This window comes from Podarcis filfolensis (genome assembly GCF_964270895.1).
Source record: "Podarcis filfolensis genome assembly, chromosome: 3".
NCBI lineage: Eukaryota > Metazoa > Chordata > Lepidosauria > Squamata > Lacertidae > Podarcis > Podarcis filfolensis.
In genome coordinates this window covers 40,928,398-40,948,813 of record NC_139606.1, presented here as the reverse complement: position 1 = coordinate 40,948,813, position 20,416 = coordinate 40,928,398, and the positions used below count along the sequence as shown (strand labels likewise).

Here is a 20,416-nt window from a genome sequence, read left to right as displayed (position 1 = left end):
TTCAAGCTAAGATGTTGCCAAAAACATCCCATACCCCTTTATTCATTTTTCAACTCAAAGAACGCGCCGTCTATTCCAGAAAGAAAATATACATTGAAAACTACAAGTTGAATCTCATTAAGCCTCATATCATGAAATATTCACCTTTGATGCCAAATTAGGTTTCAACCCAAGAAACGTAAAGACGGTGTTGCTTTCCTTGGCTTCAAAAAATGAGTCATAATCCTAGAGAGAAGGGAGGGGGGGAAAGGCAAGTTATTTTTAGAACTTCATCCCACTGATATTGTATCAGAGATGCCGTATAATCATGCTTACTGATATATAAAGGAGTAACTTTATTATAGTAATGGAAGGATAATTCCAGTTTACCCATCATTTGAGAATGTGTGTTCTCGGCTCCTGCTTTGTAATTGATATGGAAAAAGGAGAGAGATGGAGGGAGGCAGAGAGAATAAATTTAGTTAAACCCAGGCCACATTCCACCTGATGATCGGCACCATCAAAGCAATTCAAAGGAGCAAAAAGAGCTGTTTATCAGATGAACTTAAGAAGATCATTGGTTCATCGAGCATACTGCCCTGAGTGGAAGCGGAGATAATGATTAATAATTCACAGTAATATAACTACATATGTTCATTGTAAGAAGCAAACAGCTCTGGCATTTCAACAAAAAGCATCGCAGTACACAGCCTACACACAGTTCAGGCCTACTTCCCAGAAACAGGTTCTGCAGCTTTCTCAGCTATTGGCTTAGTTTCAAGTTTCACGTGAAAAAAGGAGTAGAGGCTGCAATTTCTGGTTAAATTGCCTAAATGTTAAATAGTTTTTTTAAAAATAAGAAGAAGAAAGCAAACAACCTGACAGTTCAGTCCTATGCACGCCTACTCAAAAGTAGGCCCCACTGAGTTAAATGGGGATTACTCCCAGGCAGGCAAGTTTGTACAAGATTGCAACATAACTTGAGGTGGCACCAAAATGTATAGCTAAGAGCCACCTGTTCCTAAGGCAGCTTTCTAAACAAAAGTTCAATAAATCAATAGCAGGTTTACCTCATATCTTGCCCCCCCCCAAAAAAATGGGCAAGGGATAGCTGATTAATTTTTTTTCTTACAGAAATATCAATAAATTTATTCAGAGCCAGCTAGCAAACCCCTTGACTTCTTAAAGAATTAATATCACTGTCTCAATGACAATAAAGGCCAGATTCCTGGCTTTAAGGAGCAATTAGATTCTGTGGGATTACAAATGAAAGCTCTCTCTGCACTGCTTTCGGGAGTTGATATTTTGACAAACCTCTGTGTGTGTTTAAACGGCACCCTTCAGTTTTGTTTGCAACCTATTGCTTTAGCATTCTGCTAAGAGCCTTATGGTCTGAATAGGGGCTTTGTTGTTAAAAGCTTAAAGAAACAAAAGACACGTCATTCACTACTGATCATGTGAAAACTACTTGGGCTAAAAATTCCATCCTGCAGCTACTCATCAATCCTCCTTTTTCAGGAAACCCTATTTGTACCTAAGACCAGCTCACGACATGTCTAAAATTGGGCAGTAAGAGGACTGAGCATACAACTCTGGAGAAGCTGTTCCAAAATCTGGGACACTTTAATGGTGGTGCAACCTGCATTTACTTAAGAAACCCCTGTTCAGACCTTGCTTCGGCCACAACCTTGCTTTAGGATGGAGCTACTGGTATATGTTTCAAACTTGGTTTTTTTGTTTTTGTTTTTTGCTGAAATAACATGAATGTGGGGTGGTGGAGAAAAGAGGTACATGCTAGAGAAAAATCTGAAAATCCTGCACCCAACTCTTCTCACCTACAAATGTCCCAGAGGTCATTTCCCACCTTGCTTCTACTTTTGGAATGCAGCTGTATACATGCACACAGTATTTAAAAATGACCTGGCAAGAACCATCTGGTAGGAAAAGGGTTAATTCCGTCCCACAAATTTTCTCTACTCTTGCACCATATTGCAAGGGAGCCTTTCAGCCTCTTCTCTGCAATAAAGGAATAACATCGATCTGCTTTACAAGATTGTTGAAAGAATTAAGGCAATAATGTATCCAAAGCTCTTATAAATGCAAAGTAGCATATTTAGGATTACCAATCAACCCTCTCAACAGATCTCAGTCAACACTTTTGTGCATGCCTTGTTAGAATCCACACTTTTTCTATTTGGATTTTACATAAAGAAGTAAAAATATCACATTTGTAGATATACGGTATATTAAAGCAAGAGAAAGTATTAAACCGTTTGGAAAAACGGAAGCCAGTTAAGTTCATTATGTCTGCCAAATTTGAATAGTTTTTCCAGGTACTTTTTCCTAGCACTGACTTAAGCATTTTGCACAGGGAACTGGTAATGTATTTGCACACATTTCTATCCCACCTTTCTTCCCATCATGGAACTCAAGGTGCTGTACAAGAGGTTTCTAAATCTCCCATTCAGGCACTGACCAGACCCAGCCCTGCTTAGCTTCTGCAAAGTGGCTGTATCATGTGCTCTCAGACCATCTCCTGAAGGAAATGAGATTAAGTGAAATATGCCCACCAAATGAGATGTACCACCTGCAGCACAAATGGAAAGGGCATGCACGTTATTTTGCTAATTACATTAAAAGCATGCAAATTAGTTTGAGAATGTGTTTAGCTTCTCCCCGGGAGCTCAAGAAGTATTCACTGCAGTAGCGTTATACAATTTGCCAAGGAAATGCAACCTGCACACATAATGACCAAACAGCTGTGCCACTCTACTTGCAAGACACATCATATGAACAGGGGGGTATATGGTAGGAAACTCTGGCTAAGTTTGATGAGCTTTGGCTCAGGCTGGCATCTGAATTCCAAAAGGCAACAGAGGCAAAAATCACTGGAGTCCAGCCAACAAGAAGCAATTTGTGTTCCACATATCTAAAAGGAAAGCAAGATATTCTGCTGTAAACTTCCCTGAAGAAAAAAGGCCTCACATGGTTAAATAATATATTCATATTCTTTGGGGATTGTACTGTCAATTTATAGGATCTACAGTAATCAAGCGCATTCACTTAACTGCTGAAAATCTTCAGGCAAGTGACTAGTTAACAGGATCAACAGCAGAACGCTGCAGTGGAACCTTAGAACTCATGGTAGGTCAACCACCTCAATTAACTTGCTCCAGGCCCTCCCTGCAAGTGTTTCTTCCTTGGCTGGAATGTGTTCTTCGACTGTGATAATTTACCTCACTTATTTGGCTGGAGGATGGAGATATGCATGTTTGTGTAGAAACCTCTGACTTGTTCATGGCATTGCCACATCCACTGCTCTGGCCACCACTAGCATGCTCCTGGAAGGTGGCCCATGAAGGCATATGGCTCATGGACTGAAAAATATTTTCGATGCTGCTGTTGGAAGATTCCAACCACTTCATTCCATCAGCACTGTTGCCAGGGGCTGGGTGGGGGGTTGCAGCGGGGGTAACATATCCTCAACAGGGCCCCTCCTTCAAGTGAATGTTAAGTGAACTTCTAATACCTCCAATAAGATATTCCTACACAAAAGCTGGTCTTAACAAGTATCCAACATGCACACACCACCACTATCTCTTACATGAAAGGAAACCATTTTGTAAGGAAGGTTGTGCTGATTTCTCTTTACTCTATCCAAGCAAGCATCACATTATACACAAAATAATGTGATGGAGGGATCCCCAACAGGCAAGGGTGCTTGTTTGCTTTTTAATTAATGATGCCCCGATGGTTTTGATTCTAAAAACTGACACTAACGGCCTTGGGAAGAAACTCGAGTGTTTTGTAAGCATTCTTTTTGAGTATTCACAAAAACTCTCAAATGTTTTTGAAAGTATTTGCTGGGAATATGCAATATCCTGATTTGTTTTTGATGTAAATAGGGGGAGGGATGAGCACAAGACTCTTTATTCCAGTGTCAAGGGTTTGCCCCCTTTTGGGCAAAAGATTCCTGCATTGCAGGGGGGTGTTCCTTTCTGACTCTATGATTCTATGAAGAGCTTCATGTCCTAAGAACTGTCCTCATTCTGTTCTCCACCCTACCTGCCTACAACTCTGATAAGTAGGAAGGCAGGGTTCGGCAAGTAAGACAACTGTCTTTGATGTGAAATCTGCAGAAGGACCCAAATTCTACAAGCCCCAGCACACAGAGATCCCAACAAAGCATAACGAATGGGCCAAACACCTTTAGGCAGAACCATGCAGGCGTTGTCCAGGTTTGTTTTGAGCTACGAACAAAGTTTGTCTGAAGTTAATATGTGGAAGCCAAGATCCCAAAATATCAGGATGGAAAAGTTGTACTTAGATCCTGTTATCACTGCACAGCATCAAAACAAGAAGGCTTCCTTTTAATTAAAATGATTGCACAAAGGGGAGATTCCATCAAATCCCAGGATTTAGCTGAGGAAGCATTTAGCTGTGGTGATATGGCAAAGTGGATGAGAGACTGAGCTACAAAAATCAGAAACTCTCTGGCTTTCAATCTTACTTCTGCCATGAACTCATTGGTTTGCCTTAAGCAAACTGCTTTCAGCCTCAGTTCCCTTGTCCATCTTCTCTGTCCCCCCTTTGCAATTTGAGAGTTGGACCTACTGACTTACCTACCATAAGTGGTGGGGGAACCTGTGGTCCTCCAGGTGTTACTGGACTCCAGCTCCCATCAGCTGCACCCAGCATGGCCAAGGATGATGGGAGTTGTATTGCAGCCCAGCAGTATCTGGCAGGCCATAGGTCCATATGCAAGAACTACCACAGGAACATCCATGAATGAGCATTCAGGTATAACAGCATCCCTACTGAAGCAACAGTTCCTTCCTTGGCAGTTTCAAGAGCAGAATTCAGGTCCTCACCTAATAGAGAAACCCAGCTTATTGTGCTGAGTGTTTTCATTTTCACATCACATTTACACACATTTGCGGGTGACTTGAGAGAACACCTGCTGTCTTTAAAATGTCACCCAGGAAGCATCCCTGATAAATGAAGTATAGTTTTGCATCTCCTTGCATGAACTAAATTACCATGGCTGTCTGCCAGAAGAGACAGATCATTAAGCCACTTTGAAAGGATTTATCAATCATGCCTTGCAGATTTTGTGTGTGTGTGTGCAGGAACTGCAAAAATACATAGAACAGTGACAAGCTTTTAAAGGTAAAACTATCACCTTTGAGCTCAGTGTTCAAAGCATGCATCAGAGCATGATTTTATGTCTCTCTCTTTGAATCACGCACACACTGTAATTATGTAATTTGTTTTTAATGTTGTATTTTAAATTGTTGTGACCCTCCCTGGCGCCCTAGGATGAAAAGCAGGTGATAAATCAAAATTGATACTGATGATGATGCACAGGGAGAAATGAAGAGGCAAAATGATGAACACAGGGTGTTCTTTTTTACTCTTATATCTGCAGAAAAATCTTCAGCAAAAACCCATCTTCAGGGTCCTTGCTCAACCATGAGAAAATATGCAAAGAGGTTTGCTTCACCCTTCTCCACAACATCTGAAAACATACAGAAAGGCAAAGAAAGCTCCCATAATTGCAGAAATAGTTAACAGGTTGTCAAGCACAGACTGCACTGAATAAAAAACAAGAAAGGGCAGAGCTTGGCTGCTTTCCAAGGACAGTCAGAACCACCAATAATACTTTGTAAATCAGATTTAGATCACTCATGACCCCACCATCACAAGACTGAGGCTCCCGTTTTCAATTATCAATTTTCAAAGCTCAGGTGCTCACTACACTTAATTGCAAAGACAGCACAATCAAGCAACTAGAAAGAGATTAAAGCAGATGCTGGGAACTCAGATATATTAACAGAATCGTCCCATTATGTTGGCATTAAATAATAGTGCAAGGGTATTTCCAGATGTTGGCTCAGTCCAAGGATTGTGGGTGTTTAAGCATGCCCCACAAGCCTGGGGTCAACTCTGCTGATCAATCATAATCCAATGGGGACACAGCAACTACTGCACAAACACTAGTAAGATTAGCTCCAACCCCCAACAACAACAACAAAAACCCAGCTCTCTCACACACACACACACGGATGGTTTTGGTCGTGCTTTGAAGGTTAGACCTTAAGATCTTTTCAACAATCCTGTCCTTCCCCAACCGCACCCCAAAACACACACACACACACACAGAGAGAGAGAGAGAGAGAGAGAGAGAGAGGGAGGGGGGAGTCATAATGAGTGATTTGTGCACTTTCCTGCATTTATTTAAGTGCTGGATCTCCTTGAGTCCACAATCCTTTCATCTAAGGATGAACTGCAGGGTCAGATGAGTCTTCTGTTCAAATACACATCCCATAGCCCAGTTACTGCCAAGTCCTTGTGAGCGGGATAATGAAGTCATTATCAACAAAGAGGTTGCATGTGTGTGATACTCATACAAGGTAAGTGTTAAAACATTTGCAGAATGAAACTGCTTCAGGACCACAGTTTTGCCAGTTGGCATTTCTTAGTGCAAAAAGTATTGATCTGATGTGTAGAGATCTTTCCTATTCTATTTTATTCAAAAGGGTTCTGGAAGCCTCTCTGTGTGAAAGAAACAAGCAGAAGGTTCGTGATGTTTGGGTTATTTCTTCAGGGAAGCTGAATACAGCTGGCTTAAACTGGTTCTCTTATCTTTTTCTGTTAAGCTCATGCTGACTATAAGACAGTCGTACCTTGGATCCCGAACGCCTTGCAAGTAAAACGTTTCGGCTCCCAAACACCCCAAACCCGGAAGTGACTGTGCTGGTTTGTGAACGTTCTTTGGAACCCGAATGTCCAACACAGCATCCAATTGGCTGCAGGAGCTTTCTGCAGCCAATTGGATGCCACACCTTGGTTTCTGAACATTTTGGAAGTCGAACAGACTTGCGGAACGGATTCCGTTCAATTTCTGAGGTACCACTGTAATAGGCCAGAATGAGTCTGGGCTTCACTTTCTCTTTCTATCTCTTTTACCTCTGGTGTAGTGTTCTGTATACAGTGTTAAGGTTTAGACTTATTATAATTTAATGTAAGTTTAAGTTAAGTCTGCTGCAACTGGATTTTTTATGGACAGTGCCAATCCTGAATACTGGATTTGTGACCATTATGCTCGCTTGACTTCAGTAGCAGTAAAGCTCTGCTGGATGAAATATCAATTGACTCTGATCTATTTTTTAGGAATCCTGTGAAGTGTTTAAGTTTTCACTCTGCTAACTATACATTGGAATCTGCTCTGGATCAATACTGAGTAGAATTTCACTGACAAATTTTGTATGAAAAAGCCTTCCAAAAAAACTTGCTTAGGAATTAAAACTAACACGTCGCCAATAAGCCAGGCATAGGCAAACTGGGCCCTCCAGATGTTTTGGGACTACAATTCCCATTATCCCTGACCACTGGGTCCTGTTAGCTAGGGATCATGGGAGTTGTAGTCCCAAAACATCTGGAGGGCCAAGTTTGCCTCTGCCTGCAATAAGCAATAGGCTAGAAAGTAACCCAAACCTTTTGGATACAGAAGAAAAACAACCCTGGTACCAGAAATAACAAACAATTTTAATATTCTTTTTAATGACTTTTTAATGATGATACTGAATAATGGAATGAGTCAATAATCTGCCCTAGAAATTTCCCAAAGCAGCATGCAAATGGCTCCAAGACAAAGACGATCAAACATTTAGGATCCAAATACAGAATTGTTAGTGTAGGAAATACCAAAAAACAGATCAAAAGTTGAGCATTAACCCTGACCATTCTGCATAGGGTATTTCTCATTGCCATGCTGTCTACCAATGCAGGATGGGAACAACAACAAAGTACCACTATAGTCATTCTCTCGATTTTTGAGTTGTCAGGAAAAACCAGTGGTGCTTATGCAGTTCACAAAGATGAGGATGGCCAAAGCTAACACAGGTGAGAAAGGTAGAAGCTTCAAAAGTTACTTACTCCACAGTACTGATCATCATTGAAAATCTGGGGTGGGAGCGGGTTGCCTTGTGCAGGCTGCTTGTCTTGAGGAATGTTCTTATACATCCATCGCCTTTGCTCCTCCGACATGGTGATATCCACCTCTTCAAAGTTGATCTTGTTGGCTTCCAGAAATCGTACAATGTCTTGCTGCCTCTTCTTTATCTGGGATTGGGGGGGCAGGGGGAACAAAACAAAATCAGGATGCAACTTAGTTGTTTGCTAAGACACTATGCAAACCAAGTTAGTGGGATAAAGTTACTTTGAAGACATGCAGTACAATTGATTTCTAGCAACAGGGCTTTTAAGTGTGATGGATTTCCTGCATTCCCCCCCCCCCAATCACAACCCCATGATGGTAGAACTGGGAGGCAAAAAATGTTCTTGTCGATGCAGGTCTCTTAAGTGTAAATATTGAACCCAAGAATGCAGCCTTTCATTCCCATGGCCAATTTTAAATTCTATTTTTCCCCACAGGTTTTTTATTCTCTGAATCAATGGGCAGGTTTAGACACAAGCAGAAAAGTCTCCCTGCTACATCCAAATTCAGAGAAGCTGACCTAAGCCATGTGACAACAAGGGAGGCACTGAACAGAACTAACCCATCAGCCTGGTGCCTTGAAGACACCGTCATCATGCCTTGAAAATACTTTGGACTACAGCGCCCATTAGCGCCAGCCAGTACGGCTTAGCTAACCTATCTGAACAATGAGTAGATCACCATATACTTCCACTTGATGTAGCTAGGGGTGAAGAGAGGCAGACAAGATGGACCCACACTCAGACTCAAGATATGAACGAATGGTATTTGGGATTTAGTTCAGTATAGTGTCAGCACTTGGGACTCTCTGTCTGCAACCTCATTACATAAGGCAGGCAGACATGCTTGACGCAGCCATGGGTGTCTTATTAACTGGCTGCGCCTGCTTTCTAATTTTTTGTTTCTGTTGGTTCCCTCAGGGAATAAATCACTAGAGCATAGTAAACTGTTCACCTTATCCTGTCTAAATGCCAGATAACGCAACTAGCATCTTGCCTGGGCCTTAATATGCTTTGATAAAAGAGAAGAGTACAGCTTCCGTCACTGCCGAACTGAAGGAAGCAACACAAGGCATCTTTGCTATTTGAATATGGATTCATGATGCGTAATCTCCAGCCTCTGCCTCTCAGCTTAGACTACCTTGCAGGGTTGTGATGAGGAGAAAGACAGAAATCCCCAAGCCTGCCACCTCTAAGCTGACTTGAGAGGATTACAATTGTTATGATAAAAAAAAGAGTATCTCCCTGAGAAAAGGCTAAGGAGTAAACACTAAACAAATCCAGAGTGGAATCGCTAAGATGATTGGATAGCACCTTGTACGCCTCCTTCCGGCAACTCCAGCAGCCAAGCTGGTGACAGACTTATTGCTCTGCCTTCCTTTGGACCACAGCAGAAAGGCTAAGAGGGGGGTCTTGTTATCTGGGCAACCCAGGACCTTGCACCCCATGTAACCTTGCATGCTGCTAAAGCAGCAATTTGACTTCACCCCCAGACACACACTCCATTGTCTCTTGAGACAGATGGATGCCAACAATATGTTTGATATATAAGAGCTTTTTTCATTGCTAAACTGATTGAAATTAGATTTTTTTCTTTTAAAAACAGGTTGAAGATGTCCAATTTTTGTATTTGCATTGACGCCCCTCACTGGAAACTGAAGAATGTTTCCAATGGGCTATGCCTGAATATCTTACTATTCTGTGAACCTGTAGAATTTCTGGACGCAATAGGTTGCACAAACTTCACTCCAAAGCAATTTTATTCTGGATTACTCTTAAAGCGCAGGGTGGGTTAAGTGGCCTTGTCATCGCTTACTAGCTTTCTAGGGTTACATGAAGCTACCAATTTGCCTCTGTTGACACCTCAACTGAAAAGGGCAGGTTCTCTTGTTTCCTTACAAATAATTAAACTTGAATTCAAGGGAAAGGGTTGATGTTATGGAGCGAAATTAGGCAACAGCCAATAAAAACCATTTCTCCAGCAGGCCATTGACTCAGCTGAGACATATGCTGGGATCATCTGAGCAATACTCCGTTAAGAAGCCCTGCTGGGGGCCTAAGAAAGGCGAAAATCAGTGATTCGGTGGCTATTTGCCATGGCAACCGCATCATTATGTACATCACAGGAGAGCTGCTGGCTTCTCCAGGCAGATGTTCAATTAACTTCTAATGTGCCACACATTTGGGGCGTGGGGAGATGAGAGAATGTTATCATGCAATATGCTCTCCAGTTTTTAAACATTAAAAAAAAACCAGCAGTGGGAGGTTAATTTTTGCAAAGATCGTTGTTTGATGCACTGCCCTCTAATCAAGCTGGCACAATCTGTCTAGTCCTTATAACACAGTGCAAACCTTTTGCCTCTTTAAAAAATATAGCATTGAGGCTCTCTTAATGCCTGTTATGCGCTTTTTACATCCTTCCTTAGACTCTTGGCTGTTGTAAGTGGGAAATGTTTTTAGTAATGACAATTCATGAAGGACATGTCTGTATGCACATACATTGTTAATGACTGTTCAGAAGACAGAAAATGGAGATTTACAGATGGGTTATTCACAGCAAGTAATCCATAAAGCACAATCTGGTGAGTGTTTTCCACTCGTATCTCCAGTCTGAAAAATGGCAAAGATAGAAGAACAATATAGTGCACTACAATAAATGGCAACATATACCAGTATTTGCTTACTCAGATGTAAATTGCATTTTGGTCCATGAGCATAACAATGCAGCCTAGGAGTTATTGTAATGTTATACATATACATTATATTGCTCACATCTAGAATCACTGGTGTGAGTTTGTGTTTTGCTTGCAAGATAACAGGTGCATCAGTCCTCCTCAAAAATACAGCAGATGTGTATTTCCTCAATTTCAAAAAATGCAGGTTCACCAGATGACATCCAGAATGTTGACTATACTCAAAATTAATTCCTTTAACCTAACATTCTGTTTTGTGAAAATTACATTTTTCTATGCTCAAACCTGTAATCTTAGCAAAAAAAAAAGGGTGTACAGACCATGGATTTGCTTGACTAGAAGACAAGTCTTATTAAATATACCGTAACTGTGTTAACAAGTGGGGGGGGGGGTTATATTGTATTACATGTATTCAGTTAATTATATATAATTAAATGCATACACAATAATAATACACATACTCATACAATCCCTTTTTTCACTTGTTAGCACAATTATATTTAATAAGTGTTATCCTGTAGTCCAGTATTTCCTAAAATAGTGGGTTACCACACTACTTCATAAAATCATAGAACTGTAGAATTGTGGAGTTATTGAGACAGTGACACATAATAGCCACTTTTAATATCATTTTAACTATCAACTACAATCTTTGCCTGGGTTGTTTGCAAACGTTCTAATTGCTGGAAAGGGAGCAGTTCATTGACAGACTGTTGTGAAGAAGTACAACTTCTGCGAAGGAAACTTTGGCTAGGAAGGAAAACCTCACAGGAGATACACTACTGCATTTACAACAATGCCATGTGTTTTTCACTGTGCATCATGTTACACATATTATATACATCTATCTACTAGGAACAGATTGTCAATCTCAGCACCAGGAGGAGAGATGTAGTCAAGAACCAGCAATGCTGACCAGTGGCGTAGCGTGGGGGGTGCAGGGGGGGCCGGCCGCACCGGGCGCAACACCTGGGGTTAGGGCAAATCCATGGGTTAGGGGGCGCAAATCCACGGGTTAGGGGGCGCAAATTACTTGCCTTGCCCTGGGTGCTGACAACCCACGCTACGCCACTGATGCTGACCAAGTAAAAGAGAGGATTAGGAACGTAAGAGAGTTCAGGGTTGCTTCAAAAACTACAAGCATATGCTGTGTACACATCATTGTATTTTTTAAAAGGTGGCTATGCAAGTCTACTCCACTACCTGTAGACACAGGGAGGTGAAAAAAGCTACATTTCCCTGCTGATGTGGGTAGTGTGTATACACCCCATGAAAGGAGTGCATTTGGTTGTTTCAAATTTGATGGTGTATGAGCGCCACAGCCCCAGAGTTGGCCATGACTGGACCTAATGGTCAGGGGTCCCTCTACCTTTTACTCTCAATCCAGGATGCATAGAAGACTGAGAGACCCTAGAAGAAGGGTAGCTGAAGTAAAGGGAAGAGATAGGCCATGGGGATGAAATATAGAGAACATATAGTAGGGAGATGAGGAAAATAATCTGCTGTTTACATGCAGTGGCAGGAAAGGGCCTCAGGACAAATGAGTCTAAAGAGATGAGGAAATAAATAATAATAATAATAATAATAATAATAATAATAATAATACTTTTATTTATACTCCACCCATCTGGTGGATTAGTGGGAAAGATGGGCTAGGGAAAACTCTTGTGCAGAACTGTGTTCTTGGCAGGATGGGAACAGAGAAGCACAGCAGCTCTGATGACTGGTCAACTTTGGCAGAAGGTATCAAGGAGGCATGAAAGCCAATGGGACCATGAGAAACTAGACTGAATATCCTGTGTCAAACTAGCAAGCCAAATACTTGCAGGTCAGCTGCAAGTGCCTGGTTAATCCACATTAACATTCATATACAAGTAATTAATATACAGAGTGCACCTTTTGTTCCAGTGCCTTTAAAGTGACCAAAAGAATAAAACTGAAATGCATCATTCCAAACTTCTAATATAGGGGGGGGGGGAGATTTGCACTTGCTAAATGCTACACACACACACACACACACACACACACACATTTTGAATGTAAATGGGGAAAGCTCAGCTCGGTGAATGCATTAATGCCAATGGACAAAGCAAAATGCAGTAACCTCTGAAATATGTTATTTGTCAGCTGGTTCACAAGCAGAGCTTACACTCCCCCTTTCAACAGAGACAATTAGCTCATCAACTGGTAGGGAACACAGGACTAGCATTTCTGCACGTCGGAGCAAATTTATTCAGCAGCTTAGCCCGAAAGCAGAATCAGCAGATAGATAACAAGAGTCGGCTAAACAAATGTCAATACCGTATTAAGCAGTTTAGAAGTAGGCACAAAAAATGTGCAGTCGCCAGACAGGTGTCAACAAGTTAAGATGGAAAACTTCCAGCCGTACATTCCCAAGAAGGGTTGCTTTATTTCCTTCACACTTCCAATGAAGCAATGAGCAAGGACTTATAACTCCAGCAAAACTAATTTTATTCGGTGAAAGAACAGGCACCTACAAATCTAGAACTTCAAATGTGTATTCTACCAGCATGGAAATGAAGGGATGCTTTATTTGATTCCATTTAAGGGCTTGTCCACACTTCTGCTTGTCCTGTGTCTAGAAAGCATGGATCTGAGAGGTTTCCCTCCATAAAATACCTTAAAGCGATTTCATGGTAAAAAAACAAAAAACTTTGGCATTTGAAAATGATTCTATATGAATAAAAAAATTCAAATCCAGTACAGCAGATGCAAACTAGGATAAAGATTTCTATTTAAGAGGCTTGATGGAAAAGGAAGGTCTTCAATAGATGCCAAAAGAGCAATAGAGATGGGGCCTGTCTGATATATAACAGGATGAAGTTCCAAAGGGTAGGTGTCACACTTAAGGCCCAATTCCTGTACAGTGCAGAACCGAGATGCTTTATGTAGGAGACCCTCTTCAACAGAATGCCAAGATCAGTAGAGTATGAGGCCATCTTTTAGGCAGAAGATGCCTTCTCCAACTGCATTCATGTCTCACCATCAGAAGCCAGAGAATGCATTCCAATTGTCTGACATTGCCATTGCACTGAATGTTTTCTTTTTCAAACCCACAGAAAATGATCAAATTCAGATATTGTTTTTCAACAATGAAAGGCAATAACGGGGGGGGGGGGGGAATACAGAGGCAGCACACTTGATCCCAAAAAGCTTGTGTGGTGAAGTGGGTTGTACCTCTCCAAGCCAGATAGATGCTTGGCACTGCTATTTCTGACAGCGCAAATTGCCAAGAAGGAGATTCAGTTACCCTCCTTTCCCTCATCTTCCAAATAAGTGCTACCAGAAATGAAATCACTCGCCACATGATCAGTGAGGCACACTTGGAAATAAGAGAAACCTATTTTCTGTGGTAGCGGGGTTGGGAGAAGAAGTGGAAGAGAGGTTCTCAGAGGGGATGCATTTCATGTGCAGAAACAGCTTTTCATTGTTGCTGGCTTTGAGGAAACGTCTGCATTTGATGCAATAAAAGATGAACCACTGCTGGACAAAATCAAGTCCAACATTTCACCAGCGTTATCAATGCCTATCCCATCTTAAAAGTTTGTTGCTCCATTGATTTTCTAATACAAAAAGCCACAGGCACAGATTAGCTACAATTAATAATAATAATAATAATAATAATAATAATAATAATAATAATAGAAATTTAAGCTGCAATCCTAAACACACACTTATTTGGGAGTGCAAGCCTCAGTGAATACAAGATCCATTGGGTCCTATTTCCAAGTAACAAGTTTCAGAGATGTAGCAATGTTGGTATTTTGTAAGGGGAAGGATGCCTTGAAGCAAACACAAGGAATTTGCTGCAATCATCCAGATGTTGTGGGTCTCCAAATCCCATCTGCCCCAACCAACATGTTCAGGGTTGGTGGGAACTGTTCTTCAACAGCATCTGGAGGGTCCTGGGTTCCTTATCCCACCTCAAAGGCTGACACATTGGTTATGACATACTGTATAAGTGTGTGTGCCGGAGTGTATTTCATCAGATGCATGAAGGCTTATACTAAAATAAATTGAGATGCCACAATACATTTTTGTTGATTTTCCTAACAAGTAAACATGCATCAGATTGCTAATTTTCAGTACTCTCTCTCACACACACAGCACTTCCTTGTGTACAAATTCCTGCAAAGGCATCCCATGCGTTTCAAAAGAATGGACAGAGCCACACAAACAAGCAGCAGAGGCACGTAACAGCAGCAATCAAGTGCCAAAGCAAGTCTGGGCTTGGTTGGGGTTTCAAAACACATAAGGAGCCAATTTGAATACAGCAGGCACCCTACTGCAAAAGTTTAGCCTCCAACACATAAGGCAGAGGGCTCAAGTGTAAGGAGAGCATCCAGGAGACAGTGAGTTCACCCTTGCTCTTCCCCTTAGAATATAATTGAGGTTGGGAGGGATTAAATAAGGCTTGAGCCTCAGCAATGACATAGCCAAAGTGTCTGGCAAATGGTGACTGTAGGGCATCATGGCAGCTTTCACTTAGGCCTCACCATCCAATCTAGCCACACATGCTCATTCACATTATAATTACTGGTGCCTCTTGGGATCACCTTGCTATGCGCCTAAACCCCTCCACTTCTCCTGGTCCAACAGCTGGAGATACAACCGTAACAGGAGTAGGTGGAAGGAAGAGGGGAGAGTGCCAGAAGGGCAATGACTTTCTGGGGTTGCTCCCCTCACCATCCTGTACAAGGACCATCAACAAGCACAGGATCTTCAGAAAGCAAGGGAAGAACTCTCTGTCCCTGGATACTAATACTTGAGGTACATTACAATGGGAAGGGTGGTAGGACCCTATCTGCTGACCATCACAGGAACAGAGACACAGCTGGAATTGTTACAGCCTTTATTAAACACCATCAGTGGTGGTGAATTGGGCAGCAGTGGCAATGGCTGGAGTGGAAGGCCTGGCCCTTGAGCAAAGCCTGCGAGGAGGAACCAAGTATTTGCATATGACAAAGGAAGTGGTAGATGGCTGCAGCAGTTATCCACTAAAACAGTGGTTTCCTCTCTTCCCTTGTTTACCCATGTGGGGTACTCTCTCCTGGGAACTCACTTTGTTGGAACAGAGTGGAGGCTGATCCTCTCGTGGCAGAGTACCTATCAGGGTTCTAGTAGGGGAAGCATTAGCAATGTGCAGAGAAAAGCCCCCTTGTTAGGTAATGTGCTCCTTTCTCCATAGTTCCCCTCCCCAAAAACCAGGACATTCCTTTGTGAGCTCTAGGTATGTGTGACTTGGAGCCAGAGATATATGGCCCCGGGATGCACTGCACCTTCTTATCTGATGTGTTATCTCCCTATGCAGGGTTCATATACAATTGGTGGTGTGATGCAACTGGGTGTTGAACAACACCTTATCTTATGCTATGTCATGCCACTATGGCAAGATTTTGTTTTGTTTCTCCCGCTCCCACTGAAGCCAGTGGGAAGAAATTCCTGGTGTAAAAAGCTGGCAGCCAATGGGGGTAAAGTCGTGATCCTCCCCCATGATTCCACCCTGTTTTTGCCAGCCCTGTCAGCACCTCTTCACCAGCAGAATTGCACTGCTAATATATCATGGGAGTTCCACCTGCATATCTCAAGTTCTGCTGGAAAAACAAGGTTAGCACTTCTTGTACTCCAAGGTGCCCTAAGCAACCCATCTCTTACAGTACCCTAGCTTTTACGCCATACGTAACAGGGAGGCCTCCAGTCTGCAGGCCTAAATAGGCCCATGAGGCCAGTTCAGCCAAGCCATGCCTACCTGCCCACACCTGTCTTGTTATGATGCCCGATGTGGGGCAGGTAAGGCCAGGGTTTGGCTGACAGTGTGTTTGTAGGCACCTGTAAAGCCATTTTCTAAGTGCAGAGGGAGAGAATATTTTGAGGAGTTTTCCTTAAGAGCCCTACAGCAAAAAAAAAGGTCACTTGACATAATTGTGACATCAAGTGGTTGATAGGTGGGCAGCTCTACCCACCTGTCAAACTTGGCCTGCGGGAGGTAGAGGAGATAACAATCTGGTCCACTGGGCTATAAAAGATTCCCTACCTCTGTCATACACAGAAAGCATCTGCACCCTTAAAAAAAAAATGTGACAAAACCGAAAGATGTTGGCGTTGCATTACTACAATATAAGCCAGCTGCTAATAACTGACAGTAATAGTAGGAGGAAGGCTTCTATTATGAGTGTTCAATGACTGTACATTGTACAAGTGCCGAAAAGAATCTATGTTTACACAGCAGGCTCCTGACGTGGATAAATAATTGTTATTGGCCATTAGTACTTAGCCACTGAGCACTGCATATGCATCATGCTAAGCTGTATTAGGAGGTTCCACTTCATTGTGCCAATGAAATGAACACAGATATTATACAGCTAAAAGTCTTCCAGCAGAAATGCAGTGTGTATATGTTTGTACAGAATGCAAAGTTCAGTACCAGCATTGTTGTTGTTGTTGTTTAGTCGTTTAGTCGTGTCCGACTCTTCGTGACCCCATGGACCAGAGCACGCCAGGCACTTCTGTCCTCCACTGCCTCCCGCAGTTTGATCAAACTCATGCTGGTAGCTTTGAGAATACTGTCCAATCATCTCGTCCTCTGTCGTCCCCTTCTCCTTGTGCCCTCCATCTTTCCCAACATCAGGGTCTTTTCCAGGGAGTCTTCTCTTCTCATGAGGTAGCCAAAGTATTGGAGCCTCAGCTTCACGATCTGTCCTTCCAGTGAGCACTCAGGGCTGATTTCCTTAAGAATGGATAGGTTTGATCTTCTTGCAGTCCATGGGACTCTCAAGAGTCTCCTCCAGCACCATAATTCAAAAGCATCAATTCTTCGGCAATCAGCCTTCTTTATGGTCCAGCTCTCACTTCCATACATCACTACTGGGAAAACCATAGCTTTAACTATACGGACCTTTGTTGGCAAGGTGATGTCTCTACTTTTTAAGATGCTGTCTAGGTTTGTCATTGCTTTTCTCCCAAGAAGCAGGCGTCTTTTAATTTCGTGGCTGCTGTCACCATCTGCAGTGATCATGGAGCCCAAGAAAGTAAAATCTCTCACTGCCTCCATTTCTTCCCCTTCTATTTGCCAGGAGGTGATGGGCCCTGTGGCCATGATCTTCGTTTTTTTGATGTTGAGCTTCAGACCATATTTTGCGCTCTCCTCTTTCACCCTCAATAAAAGGTTCTTTAAGTCCTCCTCACTTTCTGCCATCAAGGTTGTGTCATCTGCATATCTGAGGTTGTTGATATTTCTTCCAGCTTCGGATTCATCCAGCCCAGCCTTTCGCATGATGAATTCTGCATATAAGTTAAATAAGCAGGGAGACAATATACAGCCTTGTCGTACTCCTTTCCCAATTTTGAACCAATCAGTTGTTCCATATCCAGTTCTAACTGTAGCTTCTTGTCCCACATAGAGATTTCTCAGGAGACAGATGAGGTGATCAGGCACTCCCATTTCTTTAAGAACTTGCCTTAGTTTGCTGTGGTCGACACAGTCAAAGGCTTTTGCATAGTCAATGAAGCAGAAGTAGATGTCTTTCTGGAACTCTCTAGCTTTCTCCATAATCCAGCGCATGTTTGCAATTTGGTCTCTGGTTCCTCTGCCTCTTCTAAATCCAGCTTGCACTTCTGGGAGTTCTCGGTCCACATACTGCTTGAGCCTTCCTTGTAGAATTTTAAGCATAACCTTGCTAGCATGTGAAATGAGTGCAATTGTGCGGTAGTTGGTGCATTCTTTGGCACTGCCCTTCTTTGGGACCAGCATTACTGAAGCACAATTCATTGCCATCACAGAGAAGCTCTCCAATAAGTCTGCTCAAGAACATGTATGGATCAATAACTACAATCAAATTACCTTTTCAAATTACCTTTTCAGATACCAGAATTAGCAGAATTAGAGAAATCTGAATTACCAGTCCTAATAGATAAATGGATTACAAGATGAAATGGATACGCAGTTGTCTCTGGTTATATGAAAAAGCAATTACACCAAGGCAAAGATATAGGACATTTGAACCACTAACACAAAGCCAGAAGAAATATTGATTTGATTTTAGTACTACTACATGACTGTGACAATTTATTTAATTTTTCAATGTGACATAGTTTGCTTGGCCCTAGGACCATTAAATTATCAAACTAATACCAAACTGGTGCTGTTGCAAGAATGCAGACTAAGATATACAAGCTAAGTTTACTTATTTATTAAATTTGTTAGTTGCTTTCTCTTGCTCAGGGCAACCAAAAACAACTTACAATCAAATAAACAAGCAAACAATAAACCCCACATAGATACATTAAAACTAAAAGGAAAGAGAAACACATTAAAAAATCTTACCCCACCCACTTCTAAAAAGCTATATGTAGTTAAATGCCAAAGGCCAGGCTATAGAGGAAAACTTTTGCCTGGCACCTAAATGAAGGCACCAGACAAACTTCCCTGGGGAGAGCATTCCACAAATGAAGAGCTACTGCAGAAAAGACCCGTTCTCATATTGCCATCCTCTGGACCTTCTGTGAAGAAGGCACATGAAGGAAGGCTTCAGATGATGGTCTCAGGGCCCGGGTCAGTTCATATGGGGAGAGGTGGTCCTTAAGGTATTGCAGTCCATAGCCTAAGTCCAACAATGAGTCCTGCAGCACCTTAGACACTAGAGCTTCAACCCAAACCTCTTTTGCACTGGGCTGGGATGCATCACTTGAGTGGCATAGATGCACACCAAATGGGCCAGCAGAAATACTGCCGGCAAGATCCTCACTGTTTGTAGTCTGTGGAAAGCTTCAAAATGGGGCATTTCAGGGAGTGGTTGTACTATCCTGGAATCTGCTGGATCCCTGAAGCCCAACTGCTGTGCCAGCTCCAGGATAGCACGGCCATTTACCTACCCTGCCTTCCACCTCTGCTAGCATGAGTGATGGGGCTGTGGATGAAGCGGTGGCTCCATCGTGCCCTATGGCTGCCCAGCTAACCAGGGACTGGATTTTCCTGCCTGGAGTTAGTATTGCAGCCTTGCATTCTCTTACCTGATGTTAAATCTCACTGAATTCATTAGGACTTACTACTAAGTAAACATGGTTAGAATTATACAGTTAGTCTTTAAGGTGCCACAAGACACTTGAATTTATTTTATTTTATTTTGTGCTAACACAGAAACCTGAAAGAATTTCTTGAGCATTTAGGACTATTTTAAGATGGTGTGCAGAATAGGTTCCCACAGGTCATGGGCTAGGGAACTATGAACAAGGGCTGAAAGCTTGGATCAGTAGTTCATTCAGCTTAAGCAGTTCATAAGCATATTTACTGAGAAAGTCTTAGTGGCAAATGACACTGGTAGAGCATGAGACTCTTAATCTCAGGGTCATGGGAGCCCCTTGGAGAGCAAAAAATCCCTGCATTGCAGGGGGTTGGACTAGATGACCCTCGTAGTGCCTTCCAAACTCTACAATTCTATGAAGTACGCATGTATAGGATTTGGAGTGGGGCAATTATGGCAGGGAACAACTTTAAAATTGAGACATCTGTAAGTTACAAGTGACACTGTTCTATTACAGGAGGCTGTCTTCGTTCTTGGGTGTTACCATAACATGAATGAGGGGTGGGAATAGTAAACTTGGACTTTCCTTCCAGCTAAAAGCTGCACCTCTTGCCTATTACACTGCAAGTCATGCTACACTTCCTTCAGTATTTCAAATTCAAAAGACACTTCCATTGAAGTTCCAGCAAAAACAAGTATACCTCA

At 42.2% G+C, this 20,416-nt stretch overlaps 1 protein-coding gene and 2 long non-coding RNA genes across 4 annotated transcripts in view; 2 read left to right on the top strand and 1 right to left on the bottom strand.

The window, feature by feature from the left end:
* Nucleotides 1–20,416, top strand: part of LOC310760153 — a 146,248-nt gene that overhangs the window by 30,665 nt on the left and 95,167 nt on the right. The window lies entirely within an intron of this gene.
* Nucleotides 1–20,416, bottom strand: part of SH3BGRL2 (SH3 domain binding glutamate rich protein like 2) — a 28,899-nt gene that overhangs the window by 6,761 nt on the left and 1,722 nt on the right. The window contains exons 2-3 of the mRNA XM_083608155.1: nucleotides 7,918–8,103; nucleotides 145–225 (exon numbers count right to left, since the gene is read on the bottom strand). Coding sequence (XP_083464281.1) covers nucleotides 145–225; nucleotides 7,918–8,103 — 267 coding nt within the window. The remainder of the gene's footprint in view (nucleotides 1–144; nucleotides 226–7,917; nucleotides 8,104–20,416) is intronic.
* Nucleotides 3,062–9,287, top strand: LOC310760152. 2 transcript variants are annotated; one of them, XR_014546803.1, is made up of 3 exons: nucleotides 3,062–3,123; nucleotides 6,222–6,392; nucleotides 8,416–9,287. It is a non-coding gene; the product is annotated as an uncharacterized lncRNA (long non-coding RNA). The 2 variants fall into 2 exon arrangements; XR_014546804.1 differs by lacking the exon at nucleotides 3,062–3,123 and having other exon boundaries at nucleotides 3,137–6,392.